Consider the following 15579-nt stretch of genomic DNA (forward strand, 5'->3'; position numbering starts at 1 on the left):
AAATACATGATATTCAATATTCGGTTCTACAACCTATTTTTCTTTTGTTGGTTGTGTCATGTTTTATTTTTCATCCTGTTCAGTTCCCTGAGCCTTGAGGTACTTTAATAATGAAACAATGCTATCATAGCTAGCACCAAAATTTACCTGGTGACATTTGCTGAAACTGAAGGTCTAACTTATCACAAGAAAATAATTAGTTTCTAGGAAGTATAGCTCCCATATCTTAGCTATGTCAGTCACCAAAAAATATTCCATTTCTCAAGACCAAGTACTGAGACATTAAAACATTCTGTACACAGATAGTCAATAAACACTGAACTCAACTGTAGTTTTATTAGCACGTGAGCTATGACTGCCAAAGCCTGACTTCCAACAACTTGAGAATAATTTTTCCCTTTCTTTTATGAATTATTTGTGGACACTGTTGTTACCATCACCATCATCATTATAAAGCAGTGCTTTTATCTGGTCTCCGTAGCCAGATTTAATGGAAGAGAGTGATGACATTATTAAAATTTTGCTCAAAGCAAAAAGATCAGTAACCAGGAAAGGAAGGGATTACTTACTGACACAAACTCTTGAAAATTGATTTTGCCATCTTTGTTGTTGTCAGCAACTGCTAGAATTTTCTCCACAATCTCGCGCACCTTGTATCCAGGCAGAGGAAGGCTCGCTTCCTTAAACAGGTCCTGAAGTTCATAGTCACTAACATATCCACTGTTGTCAATATCTGTAAAGATAAATTATGAGCTGTCAACTATCACTTGCACTCTTCATCAGAGGTGCACACCCCGCAGGCCTCGTGGGAGATTCACAGGCAGGTAAAAACTTTCCAGTTTGTTCCACAAGTTGCAGTCACCTTTTCTCTTGTATCTGAACTGTACAAGTAGTCTATGCACTTTATCAAAAATCTCATATTGAGATGGACTTTATCCACACAGATTTAGAACTCCATGAGTATTTTAAGTACATGAGCATAAGTATAAGAGCATGAACGTTGCTCTGGCGGATGAAAAACTCAGGCTTAGCATATGACTAAATTTCAAAGAACTAAGCATTAACAAATCTCAGATACCTAGAAGAAACAGCAGCAATGGTCATGAGGGAACACCCACCCAAATTTTAACTTCTTCACAGAACTTATAAAATGGATCTGTAGGTCTCACATTCTGTATAAAATATGTGTATCATGTTTGTGTATTAAATACAATAAGGTATTTCTGCTATACATTTCTCTTGGTGGCAGTTCTGTTTCATTTGTCAATAATTCATTGCTTCTTCATTATGTATTTATGATACCATTATGTAGGCTGAATCATGTTTGATGTCAATTTGACATTAAGTATTCAAGAAATAATTTCACACCTGTATTTGGACTTTTGAAAATAGGTTTCCAGGCATTTTCATGTTATCACTGAGGTGCCCTTCCCTAGGTTTTCCCTGGAGATTAGATATCACTTCTTGACACAGAACAAAGGCAACACAAAATACTCCCAACCAGAGTTGGCAACAGAGCTCTGGATTGTTTGGTTAGTTGCCTGGATCCACCTTCTTATATAGGCTTTCTTGACTCATCTGCTAATAGTTGCTTTGTTTCCTCTATTTCATGTTTTCCTCTCCATAAAAGAGCCATCCTCACTATAACTCACTTAATAATAAAGACAGAAACTTTTCTTTTAAACTCTTGTACACAAGTTTTAGAATTAACAGTTTAAAACAATGGAAAGTTTCTCAACTAGAATCTACCAATAACTAAAATATTGCTATAACCTCAAAAGTCAGTCAGAAACATTGATATGGCAATAATAATATTATTTTCTCTGAACTTAGAGCAAAATATCATTATTTAATATATCACAAGTTTAGAATTGTTTCCTATAATTCTGAAATAGGCAAATAAACTACCTGGCTTACTTCTTTACCAGTACTATGGCAAAGAGTATTTAAAAATAAATACGATTAAAAAAATAAATAAATAAAATAAACATGATTGAGGGGTGTCTGGATGGCTCAGTTGGTTAAGTGTCCAAATCTTGATTTTGGCTCAGGTCATGATCTCTGGGTCATGAGACTGAGTCCTGCATCTGGCTCCTTGCTGGGCATGGAACTCGCCTAAGATTTTCTCTCTCCCTCTTCCTCTGCTCATTTCCCCCACCCTCACAGGCAAGATTGAGGAAAAGTTGTTTACTTACTAACTGCCATGCTATACTAACAAGAATACTTAGGAGCTAGAGCTCTGAAGATGAGTAAGTCTGTGTGTTTAAATCCCAGCTCCATCCCTATGGCCTCTGTGGTTTGGGTATGATGTGACAAAAAAAATAATAAATACCATTTAATAAGCACATATTCTGTGCCACGTGATTTGTTAAGAACTTATCTCACAAAATCCTATAACAACCTTGAGGTAGTTAATAATATAATTCTTATTTTAAAGATGAGAAAATCAAGGCTTAGGTTAAATTATCATAAAGATTATAGTTTAAAAAGAAACAAGACTTTCTTATAATTCAACAAAAATAAATAACTTGATTAAAAAGTGGGCAGAAGAAATAGACACTGAATAGGAACGAAGAGACATTTTCCCAAAGAAGTTATACAAATGTTCAATACACATATGAAAAGATGCTCAACGTCACAAAACATTAGGGAAATGTAAATTAAAACCACAATGAGATACTGCTTCACACTTTTGATGGCTATTACAAAAAAAAAATTTTTTTTAAACAGAAAAAGTAAGTGTTGACAAGGATTTGAAGAAATTGAAACCCTTATGCACTACTGACGGGACTGTAAGATGTGACGCCACCACAGAAAACAGCATGATGGTTCCTCGAAAGATTAAACTTATAATTACCATATTATTCAGCAATACCAAAATAACTGAAAGGAGAAATGTGAACAGATATTTGTATACTCAAGTTCATAGCAACATTATTCACAATAGCAAAAAGGTAGAAACAACTCAGGTGTCCTTCGACAGATGAATAGATCAACCAAATGTGATGTAGACATAAAACAGAATGTTGTACAAGATGAGGAGTTGGTATTTAATGGGTTTGGGAAGATAAAAAAGTTCTAGAGATAGTGGTATGGTTGCATAATAACATGAATATATGTAATGTCACTGAACTGTATACTTAAAAGTTACTAAAACAGTAAGTTTTGTTATGCTATTTTACCAAAATGTATAAAGAAAAAAAAGAAGACAAATATTTTAATCTGTCATCTCACCTTTGAGACCCAAAAAATATCCCATATAGTAAGGTTGGATGGGCACGATACTGAGTTAATAAGTAGCAATTTATCTTGTCAATAAAAAGCTAGTACATATTGTGCTAGTGTCAGCACTGCCCTCACATAGAGCAAATTATCTGGCTGTCAGATTTGTTCCATCAGTGAATTATTTATTCAAAATATCATTAAATAAATATTGCAGGATTATATGTCCATGAGTCATAAGGAGTAAAGCTAAACAAAGAAAACAGATTACTCATTCATCCATATTTCACTAAGACTTAGGTAGCACCTCTGTTCAAGCTACCAAACTGCACTATAAAATAACAGCAGTAGCAAACTAGGAGAGACATTTCTATTACTTCCTCTGTTTGAATGCTCAAAATGAGCAGACCAGTCCAAAAATTGCCTTTTGTCTTGAAAAGATTCTGGGCACTGCATACAATACTCTATAAAATTTATTAATAACCTTCTAGAAATCGTATTATATTCATGCCATGCTCTACTGACAAATATACTGTCTTCAAAATAAAGAAAAGATCAGAATTAAGGCATTCACTGTGAGCCTAATTCAGCCACCATGTAGACTGTGTTTGGAAGGTTTGAGTTACTCTGGAGATGACTGTGCAGAGAAAAGTAGAAGAGCCCAGGGATTTGTACAACTCACTTTACTTAACAGCAATGATTTGTAAGTTAAGTTATAAGGTCTTAACAGCTTTACTTTTGGGGGGGGGTGGTTAAGAGCTTTCTTTTTAAAGCTGAAATTGTTCTCTTTTTATTGGTCTCTAAAATTCATTCTGTACTGCATTTCATCTACATGAATTTTAGTAGTTATTCACTAAGTTTGTGAGAAATCTAGGCACGAGACCAACTGTGATCATTATATACCCTCTCTGGTCTACCATCTGACTGTTTCTCATGGATTGCTCTTCTGTACCAGAGAAGGAGCCTACTGTGGGAGGGGCAGTGGTGTCACAGTTTCAATGTCCTTTCACTGTGCTCACCTTTCATTTGCATGCTTTTGCAGACTAGAGCAAAAGACAATATTTATATCCCTGTTTGCCACCGGTTTCCTAGGAACCAAGTGCAGAAGAATTGTAATCCAACAGAGTATGAGGGAATATTTTGGGGAAAAAAATACAAAGCCGTCAGATGATAATGTCATAAAGACAAAACACTGAATGGCTTTAAAAAGTGAAAGAAGAAAAACCAGGATATGCAGCCTTTAAAAACAACCCAAAGGTTTTTTTTAAAATTATGTGTGAGGAAGAACGAAATTATGACATATGACCTTTAAAAGCAATATTCAGATTTTAAAATATTCTGCATGAAGTAAGAAAGTGTCATTGGTAGTGACAAACACATGCATGAAGACCAGAGTTCAGTTTATAAACAAGGAAGTGTTTCTATATTTTCTCTCTGTAATGAGGATATCATGTTAGGCATATTCAGTTACGCTGTCATTCATTAACGTGGATTACCTTAGGCCAGGAAATTATCAAAGAATTCAAAGTCCAGTTCTCCTAGAAATTTAAGCCAGTCTTAGTTTGTCTTTCAGAAAGAAAGAATGAATCCAGTAAAACCTGGATAGGAAAAAAAGGAGGGGGGAATAAAGCCAGGGGCAAATGAGTGGTAGTAAAACCAACAAAAGGTATTGTTCCATTCCTGGAAGTCTGATATCAAGCAGAATAGCAATGTCATAAGTAGTTTTTCTCAAGCATACCTATTTTATTAAATGCTTCTTGTAGCTCTTCCAGTTCCTCCCGTGAAATGACGGTGGTATTGTTTTCCATCTTTGGAGAAAATACTACCTTCGGGTCCTTATATCTAGAAAAAGAAATGTTATAAAAAGAACATTAGCCCTTTGGAAAATTTTATCTGGGATACAGAGTACACAGGCAGTACACTGTCTAGAAAAAAACACCTGAGAGGTCTGGCTGACAAGGAACAAAAAGGAACAGAACCCCGGGAACACCGTTTCCCAGAATAGGTAGGCCAGACAATAAAAGAGTTAGTACGGGGAAGAAACACCTGTCATTTACACCTTGTGCTTATACAGGGCATAGATGCTCAATAGCCTGTACAATTTTCATTTACATTTTGCCCCACTATTTCAGTAAAATAAACATTTCAGGTTTGAGAGAAGTATAGCATTTATAAATGTAAAGAAAGTGGTCAGAAAGTAAAATTTTAAGACATGACCTGAAGTCCACATAAAGAAGAAAGTAAGCATGTAATTTCTGAAATATAATTTATTCATTAAAATTTTTCACTGATCATTTAAAGGTCATAAAGATCATATTGTGTGAAGCCCTTGAAGAGTATTATGGCTCATGTGTCATTTGTGATCTATATATCATCTTGCTTAGGAATTTTTGGTGTTCTTTCAAAATGACAGATTTCTGAATCTTACAGTTATTCTGGGGCCTGGTTTAATTAAATCTTTGGGTTTGAAAAAATATACTATTGCCCACTATCTAATTGTACTCTGTTTTTAAAAAAAAATCTTAAGAGCTCAAGTAACGGGGCGCCTGGGTGGCTCAGTGGGTTAGGCCGCTGCCTCCGGCTCAGGTCATGATCTTGGGGTCCTGGGATCGAGCCCCGCATCGGGCTCTCTGCTCAGTGGGGAGCCTGCTTCCCTCTCTCTCTCTCTCTCTGCCTGCCTCTCTGCCTACTTGTGATCTCTACCTGTCAAATAAATAAATAAATAAAATCTTTAAAAAAAAAAAAAAGAGCTCAAGTAACAGAGCTGATGAAGGGGTAAAGGGAATTCATCTTACTCCCCAGATGCAGTTTCTTACATCTTACATAATAAAATAATAAAATTTTATTGACTTCTCACTTTTAGAATGTTTCACTATAGTTAAAACTATTTATAGGCATACTTATTTTGTGCTGAAAGAAATGAAACATCATTTAGAAATTTTAAGCGTAATTCCCTAGTTCTGCAAAATGCTAATTCTGTCACAGCTGGCTTTAAATCTGTGGTTTTGGTCATCCTGCATATCCTTTCCCATATGCAAAATGGTTTCTATCCCTTGCCTCAAGTTTTATAAATAGTGATCCAAGGGGCACCTGGGTAGTGGTTCAGTTGCTTAAGTAACTGCCTTAGGTTCAGATCATGATCCCAGGATCTCACTCTCACTTTTGCTCTCAAATAAGTCAGTAAAATCTTTAAAAAAAAAACAAAACAAAAAAAACCCACAGTGATCCAACCTTCCCAACTGCACTCCACAGAAAGGCTTGCAAATTAAGAGTCCTTCTGTTTAACCCACATTTGAAAGGATAAATATACCTGGGGTTCTATTCTTTTCGCTCATGATTATGTGAATTTATGTGATTTGTTAATTACATAAACTCTTGTTATTTTCCCACAATTAGACAAAACTAGCACTTAAACTTATTGGGAAACCAATTACCCATACAATATGTTTCTTATTTTTAAAGCTTTATTTTTATAAGTAATAAAGTTGCTTCAAGTCCTTTGGTATTTAAATGAGAGAAATAGAAAAATATAGAGCTATCTTCAAGATACACTCCTAAGTGCTTGTTTCATCAGCACTGAAATTGGAACAATTCAGAGAAAATTAGCATGGCTACTGTGCAAGGAAGTTTTTTCAACAAAAATTCATGAAGTGTCCTGTATTTTTTTTTTAAAGAAAGTTATACCTTTTTTTTAAAAGATTCCATTTATTTACTTGACACAGAGAGAAAGAGAGAACAAGAAGAGGGAGCAGCAGAGACAGAGGGAGAAGCAGAGGGAGCAGCAGAGACAGAGGGAGAAGCAGACTTCCAGCTGAGCAGGGAACCCAATGTGGGACTGGATCCAATGACACTAGGATCATAACCTTAGCTAAAGGCAGACACTTAACGGACTGGGCCACCCATGTGCCCCAATATATACTTTTCTTTTTAAAGATTTTTTTTATTTGACAGAGAGAAAGATCACAAGTAGGCAGAGAGGCAGGCAGAGAGAGAGGAAGGGAAGCAGCTCCCTACTGAGCAGAGAGCCTGATTTGGGGCTGGATCCCAGGACCCTGAGATCATGACCTGAGCTGCAGGCAGAGGCTTAACCCACTGAGCCATCCAGGCGCCCCCAATATATACATTTTAAAAGAAATCTGCCTCTGTAAAATTTATAAAGTTTTGGAGGAAAGAATTCTAGCTAAGTCAACTCATATTTATGAAGCATATAACTTGGCAGTCCTGAAACACTGTAGAGTGAAGTTATGAGAATTTACTTTGCAATTTTAGAAAACTATCACTTAACCAGTGATTCCCCCCAATGGGGCAGGTTATGTTGAATTCTGTAAATAGATATACCTTCCCATAGATTTTGATGTGTACCATGTATTTCTTCAGTAATTCCAACACTGTTTTCCTCCTCTGCTTTTTTTTTTTTTTTTTAGCCCATATAATTTTAAAAACTTTCTTTCACCAACTAAAGCCTTTTTTTATCCTCTCTCCTAATCCTGGAGCGTATCCTAACACAACCAAATATATATTTAGAAACTTAAGGGAGTATATTCTAAGGACGAACTCAATTTAGATAAAATTTAATCCAATCTTTTATCCTCCCTCAAATTTCTAACCTCCCTGAACCTTTAAAAGCTTTAGCAGGATTAGTCTAAGCAGCCATTTCCAATTTATAGGATCTAGAACAGTTTCAGAGAAAAGGCATTAGGAACAACCCTGAGACCAATAAGATTCTGATGCCTTTCAATCAACCGTAAATCTTCCAAATGTGATGGACCAAAGCTATTTACACGGGCACCTCTGGGCTTCCCAGCTATTCTGTTTTCTTTCCTCCCATTGTGGTCCTATCCCCGATCACCTGATATTCTAGAGTTCTTGAGGTAGCTGCTGACCCAGCTGAGGCAGCTGGGCCCCTACTCTATCTTCCAAAATTCCCTTCTTCCCTTACTTCCCTTTCTCTAGTAATACAAAATATAAAGGCAAATATTTACTGAGGGCTCTCAATGGGCCCGCAATTCTGCCACCATCCTCACACACAAGCTTACTATGCTGATAGAACCAGCATCCTCTCTTAAATGTAAATTAGAGGGTTGCAGAGATTACTTACCTATGGAAGGCTAACAAAAGAAGAGATTCAAAATCAAATCTGTTTCTAGTGCCTCCAAGCTCTTAAATTCTACATGTAAATTAACATCCCTATTCTCTCACTGCAAGCATCACGGATAGTTTTAAAAAAGAGATTGATAATTTAAGTCACGCTTAAGTATGAGTAATTGCTAAATCCTTACACTGCTCATCAAATTTGTATTTTAAGGGCATACTTACTTTTTTTTAAGATTTATCTATTTATTTGAGAAGGAGAGAGTGTGCATGTGCGTGCAGAGGGAGAGGGGTAGAGAAAGAGTCTTAAACAGACTCCATGCTGAGCACAGAGCCTGACAGGGGCCTTGATCTCACAATCATGAGATTACAACCTGAGCCAAAACCAAGAGTCCCTCCCTTAACCAACTGCACCACCCTAGGTGCCCCTAGAGCAAATTTTTATTTTAAAGCAAATGCCTGTTTTCTTTAGAATAATGGATGAATACATTATTATTTAACCAATAGAATATATACCATTAAATAAATCAACCACATCTGTTTCTTAAGAACACAGTCACTGCAAAAAGCAAAGTACTAGAGGATACATAGAGTGTATGTCACAATTATTATAAATTATAAAAACCCAAAATACTGAATTTGTTGTGTACGTTGCCAAATATAGGTGGTAAAACTTAAAAATATATGGGAATGACACACTAACTCAAAATATTGGTTGTCCTATGGAGATGGAGGCAAGGGACACAGCTGGAGGCTGAAGGTCAATTTATTACATTTTTTAAAAGAAATTTAAAGCAATTACGACAAAATTTTTAACATATGTTCAACCTGAGCATTAAGTATATGAATATTGGTTAAATTGTTCCTGTACTTTTCAGTATTTTTGTTTTATTTATTTATTTATTTTTTATAAAGCATTTTTTTTTAAAGATTTTATTTATTTGACAGAGAGAGATCACAAGTAGGCAGAGAGGCAGACAGAGAGAGAGAGGAGGAAGCAGGCTCCCTGCTGAGCAGAGAGACCGACTCGGGACTTGATCCCAGGACCCTGAGACCATGACCTGAGCTGAAGGCAGCGGCTTAACCCACTGAACTACCCAGGTGCCCTCAGTATTTTTGTCTTAAATATTTCATAATATAATTGTTTAACTTTTAAACTCAGTAAAAAATAGTATGTAAATAAATAATAAAGATAGCACAAGAATATATTTGAACAGGAAAAAATTTCCCAAAGCCCCTCAGGACATGGGGGAAACATTTTTTTTAAGTACTTCATTACCAAACAATCAAATAGTTAATATTATTGTGGCAGAATAATTCATTGAAATATCAAATTGTGTTTATTTTCCACCTCCCCTGCCTTCCCAGTCCCGCTCCTCAACTAAGGCAATAACTACCTCTTTGTCTTAGGATGCTGGCAGCACAGAAAGCAAAACCAGCCTGGGATCTGAGGTTCCTTGAGTCCGTGGGTCGAAGTACAAACTTCCTTAGGATTTACTTAGGCTGGGTGTGCTTCGAGTGGGGCAGCGGGAGGAGGACATCTCTGAGAAGCCACTAGATGAGGAAGAGAGAGAGAGAAAGAAATTACCCTGGTGGGGAAGGACGAAAATCTGTGGGTGCCATCAAGGAAGACTGTGACCACAGGGGTGGCCAAGATAGGGACAGACAAGGTGCAGCAGAATCTCTGCGGAAGAGACGCACAGAATAAGCAATGGGCGTTTCCCAGGTGGACAGTGAAGACTAATGACCAAGGACAGAAAAGCTTCCTCCAAGCCTTTGCTCTGTTGAAGACCTCAGACAACAGAGCCTAAGGGGCAGATTCCAGGGACCTGAGAAAAACCTGACTGCACAGGCAGGATGAGGCATCACAGTCAAAATAAATTTGCTTTAAAGAACATAGATAAGGGGCGCCTGGGTGGCTCAGTGGGTTAAAGCCTCTGCCTTCAGCGTGAGTCATAATCCCAGGGTCCTGCGATCAAGCCCCACATCGGGCTCTCTGCTTAGCGGGGAGCCTGCTTCCCTTCCTCTCTCTCTCTCTCTCTCTCTCTGCCTGCCTCTCTGCTTACCAGTGCTGTCAAGCAAATACATAAAAACGTAAAAAAAAAAAAAAAGAACTGCCTTGGATCAAAGGTCAGAGCACTGCAGTATCTCTGGGAGTATGTAACTCTATGGTATCCTGTATCCTCCTCCCTTCTTCAACTGTTCTCTTATCTTCCACAACCCTCCTCTTTTCCTATTATGTGCTACTCTCTGCTCCCCATTACAAGTTTAAAGATCACAAGGAAACTGGAATAAATCACTATGGGGAAAAACAAAGAGCTAAGATATAGGAATTAATTAAAGGGTTTTCTTTTTAGTTTAAAGGAATCCTAGAGAATACTTTCATTTTTCTGTATTTTCAGCAATCTCTTTCTTCAACCACATTTCCTAACAGGGGGAGCATCATTCATTTTCCAAAAAGCAAACACATTCATATTCCATATCAACCTGTTACTTTATCAAATTTTATCTAGTTAACTGTAATGCCTTTAATATATATGAACCAGGAGACAACTGACTTTGTTAAATATCAGACTCCTACTCTACATGCCAGACTGACCCCTCTTTGGACAAAGCAAGCTATTAAACACAGGTACGATAAAACTCAGATTTCTCCTGAGCATCCTTCTGCAAAGTAAAGTCAGAGGGTAGTATGATCCCCACCAGAATACCAATGTAAAAGCATGTGGTGAGTCAACAAGTACTCTGAATTCAGAAATGGGTTCAGACAAAAAAAAAGATTATATAGAAGGATTTCAAAAGAATAACTTTTTCAAGGAAAGACACTTATTGAAATGGAAGCTGTGAGCACCACAACTGACCCTCACTACTCAGTGTATGGGATTTGGTCACCCAAGCACAGAGGTTCAAATGTTACTTGATTTGTGCAACTGAATGAATGGATGTGAAGGGTTAGAGTTAGCTCACTGAATGCTTAACCAGCATGCAGGAAAAAAACCTGGTCTTTTCTCACAAGGCCTTACTCCAGACTTCTCTGCATTGATCCTGACTAACCCAAACAGTGCCAACTCTGTTCGGAAACCCCGGCACACAAAGCTGTGGTAAGTGCAAAAGTGATGAGGGATGGCCTAGGCAGAGGAGGACCATGGGTAAAGTTTGCCTCGCACTCTGCTCAGCTCCACCCAGATGGGTGACTAGTGTATCCAACGTGCCTTTCAAGGGAACCTGGAAACATTCTGTGTTTCTCTAGAAACACTCCCATCAAATTAGCTCATTCTAAGAGGCAAAAGAAAACATTTTGTCACCCTCTCTCACTGTTTCGCTTTCAAATAAATAAATAAAATATTTTTTTAAAAAGAAGGGGGGGTACCTGGCTAGTACAGTCAGTTGAGCATCTGCCTTCAGCTCAGATTGTGATCCCAGGGTCGTGGGATGGAGCCCCGCATCAGGGTCCCTGCTTAGCAGGGAGCCTGCTTCTCCACTCCCTTTGCCTGTGTTTCCTCTCTCACTGTCTCTCTCTGTCAAATAAATAAAATCTTTTAAAAAAGAAAGAAAGAAAGAAAACATTTTGTCTCTTAACATGTCAAAACCCAACCAGAGTTAGCACCACTCACCACATCCCCGATGCCAGTGAGGGATATTTCCAAGTGATGGCTCCTCTGAGAGAAGAGGAGCCAGCAGGTCAGGAGACCATTAATCACAGATTCCTAGCTAAGGTAACTGAATCTGCCCATTATCCCAGGATCTTTTCCTTCTCACTTATTATTTATATCCCATCTACTCTCCCACTCTCCCACCCCCCACTTTAGGACCACTGTGGCTCTCTCAGAAAATTCAACAACCAACATACCATCAACACACACAACATCTTTCTATGTTATATACCGAATTGCTATCCTATAGTTTTATAACATTATCAATACTTCAAGTATCATTTCCTGAACATGTTCTGTTTTCTTTTCCAGTAATTATTTCCCTTCTTCTGATAACAGCACCAATTTTAGTTTTGGGGTTCCACTCATTCCATATAATCCATGCATAGCATTTGAGTGAACCTCTAGTTCCAAGCCAATCAGCACATCATACTCTCTAGCCAAAGGGATTTGGTTTAGCAACAGGCATATAAGCCAGCTGGAGCCAGTGAGACATAAGAAAGCTTTTGTGGAACTTTCTGAAATGAGAGTCCACAAACTCCCCTGGATCAGTTTTTCATGAAGAAGTAGAGACCAGAGCAGCTGCGCACATCTTGCCTCCAGGAGGGGAGGACCTAGGGACTAAGAAAGAAGCCAAAACCAACACAGCAGAAAGCAGAGCCAGTGAATGAAAAGAAAACGTGACCCGGCAGGGCTGAATGCAAAATCCCGCTGTGCTAAAAACCCTGATGATTTTAGTTACTTGAAACACATTTTTTTAAAGCCAGTTAAACTGGATTTCTGTTGCTTGCAACAGAGTCCAAACTGATATATAGACATAGTTCACAAAAAGAAAATAAAAGGGGAGGCCAATTCCTCAAATGATAGAAAATATTTGAACTTTCTGATTTGGGAAAGAAATTTAATCATATTTTCTAAGTTTACATCTAAATAAGTATTATTTTGTCATCATTTTTTTTTTTAGGTTTTTGGGGGGGGCAGAGAGGGAGAGAAAATCTTAAGCAGGCTCCATACCCAGCACGGAACTCAACGCAGGGCTCAATCTCACGATTCTGAGATCATGACCTGAGCTGAAATCTAGAGTTGGATGCTTAACCGACTGAACCACCCAGGCCCCATTTTTAGTTTTGGGGGGTTTTTAAAAAGATTTTATTTATTTATTTGACAGAGAGAGAGAGAGATCCCAAATAGGCAGAGAGACAGGAGGAGAGAGAGGGGGAAGCAGGCTCCCCACTGAGCAGAGAGCCCGATGCGGGGCTTGATGCCAGGATCCTGAGATCATGACCTAAGCCGAAGGTAGAGGCTTAACCCACTGAGCCACCCAGGCGCCCCTAGGTTTGCTTTTTTTTTTTTTTTTTTTTATCTGAGTATGGTTGACACACAGTGTTACATTAGTTTCCGATGTACTATATCATGACTCCACATCTCTATATGTTATGCAGTGCTCACCATAAGTGTAGCTACCATCTGTCACCATACAGTGCTTAACAATATCATTGATTTTTGTCCTAATTTGTATTTTACCACCACCACCACACCTAATCCCAGAAATTCAGTGCATCAGTGAAGTATAGAAGTCCATTTATGGTTGCTCCCACAGCGCTGAAAACTATATTCCTAGCCTAAAGTCCTTTGGACTTACGGCTTCTTTGTTCCTTTTTTCCCTTCTCTATATCCAGAAAGATCCTTCCCATTTCTCCTAACTCGTTTCTTGTTAAAGATGACAAACTGAGTAGTAATAAATTATGAGGAATGGCAGGTCTTTCTGTTATGAAGGACGGCAGGCAATCTAGCTGCAATAACAAATACTCAAAGGCAACAAATCATTACAATCAGGAAATTACTAATGCATTGCACATAGGAAAAAAAAGAAAGAAAGAAATGTACCTAATACATGACAGTAACAATAATAGACACCCAAGATGTTTGTAGCTTCACCCAGTAGCTCACAAAACAGGGCTCCCCAAGTATCAAAGTTCCTATAAGTCTGTTCAATTTTCAAAGGGGTGCCTGACCTACCATGGGACCTACTGCTGCGTGGAACAACACTGTGCTTCCAAGTACAAAGGGAATAAGAAAGATGTATGGCAGACAGGAATTCAGGAATGAATGAGGCTTAAAAACAAACAAACAAACAAACAAACAAAAACTCCCTATCTAGTCTTTTTAAAAAATATTTATTTAGTTATTTTTAAGTAATCTTTACATGCAGTATGGGCTCAAACACATGAGATCAAGAGTCTCGTGCTTTTCCGACTGCACCAGCCAGGCACCCCTGATCTAGTCTTTAATAGCATTTTTATACATAATTAGATATCCAATGTAGTTATGGCTTCTCAAAGAAATTGACCTGAAATAGACTTTAAGTAGGAATATTAGAAACAACAGATTTATCAAACTTATTTGCTGCTATTATTGTTTTGGCTAATTCACACTATTTCCAAGAGATGTCACCATATTGCTATCCAAAATTATACAAGCTGCTTAATTATTTTCTATTTTTAAATTCAAGAGGAAGAAAACATTCTAAAAGATAATGTACCCCATAATTAAATTTTCTTTTGTTGTTGTTGTCATTGTTGTTATTCCTTTAAACTAGACTTTAATCTCCTTCATCAGATTTTAACCTCAATATACTTTAGCTGTAAACCTATCTGTCTAGACTCTAATCCTTCCCTGTTAACAATTCTTCTTCCCCATTTTACCCTTTGAAAGACGTTCTCTTTCTTCCAAGGCCTCTTCCTGATTGTCCCTTAACTCTCCTTCATGTCATTTCCTGTCCTGAGAAACTCTATTCTCCTACATCTAATTCTTCACATGCCCTCCAAGCAGAGCTCGAATTCCACCATGAGTTTCCCCATTGGCCACATTTTGTCTCAGCACATGTTTACTGAGAACATCTAAGGCACTGGGTGTTGTTCCAAGTGTTGAAGGCAATCTAATGATGACTAACACACAGCATCAGCTCTCAAAGAATTTATAATCTAGTAAGGGAATCAATAAACCACAGACGACAGTAATGGCAAACACATGAGACTCCTTTACCCATTATAAATGCCACTTATTAATCCCAGTTCTTTCCAAAAAGGCCTTGAGTTGCCTCTGGATCCGTTTTCCAACGTGATATAGCCCCTACTAAAGAGTCAGCCCTCCAAATGAACTAGGATGTCACCTTCAGAATTATTATGCAAGCTAGAATGAAATCAATAGGAAAGGAAGAATCTTCCAACTGCTCCCAGTCTTCCAAGAAGACTTTCAGAGGAGGTACTGTTTGAGCTGGGCCTTGAAAAATGAATAGTCAGAGAAAGACGCAAATCCCAGTTAAGGGAGAAAATTCTTAGTGGTCTCCCCAAAGAACACTGACTCTGACAGAATGGAGTTGTTGTCTAAGTGTCAATAACAGTAGTGCTGTTCAATAACAGCTAACTCTTCAATCTACTTGAACTTCAATAACAGTTCAATAACAATTCAACTTCAATAACAGTTGAATAACAGTACCTTATCTAATTTTTAAGTTTTTTGAGAGCAATGGAGTATCTTCTATTTCTTCTGTAATTAAAAATATTACAAGTGAGGGTGCCTGGGTGGCTCAGGTCATGATCCTGGAGTCCCA

General features: G+C 37.8%; 1 protein-coding gene and 1 non-coding gene across 7 annotated transcripts in view; one reads left to right on the forward strand and one right to left on the reverse strand.

Annotated features, from left to right (window-relative positions):
- The window catches only part of PLS1 (plastin 1), a 117444-nt gene that overhangs the window by 49640 nt on the left and 52225 nt on the right, over nucleotides 1-15579 (reverse strand). For 3 of the 6 annotated variants that reach the window (XM_059391808.1, XM_059391806.1, XM_059391811.1), the window contains exons 2-4: nucleotides 9711-9867; nucleotides 4961-5064; nucleotides 570-733 (exon numbers count right to left, since the gene is read on the reverse strand). In XM_059391808.1, coding sequence (XP_059247791.1) covers nucleotides 570-733; nucleotides 4961-5030 — 234 coding nt within the window. In that variant the 5' untranslated portion in view covers nucleotides 5031-5064; nucleotides 9711-9867. Of the gene's footprint in view, nucleotides 1-569; nucleotides 734-4960; nucleotides 5065-9710; nucleotides 9868-11683; nucleotides 11763-15579 lie in introns of those variants that run through there. The other 3 variants (XM_059391809.1, XM_059391807.1, XM_059391810.1) reach the window with 2 other exon arrangements.
- On the forward strand, nucleotides 6783-6887 carry LOC132012720 (U6 spliceosomal RNA). Its single transcript, XR_009402707.1, has one exon. It is a non-coding gene; the product is annotated as a U6 spliceosomal RNA (small nuclear RNA).

This window comes from Mustela nigripes, chromosome 2, assembly GCF_022355385.1.
Source record: "Mustela nigripes isolate SB6536 chromosome 2, MUSNIG.SB6536, whole genome shotgun sequence".
Taxonomy (NCBI): domain Eukaryota; kingdom Metazoa; phylum Chordata; class Mammalia; order Carnivora; family Mustelidae; genus Mustela; species Mustela nigripes.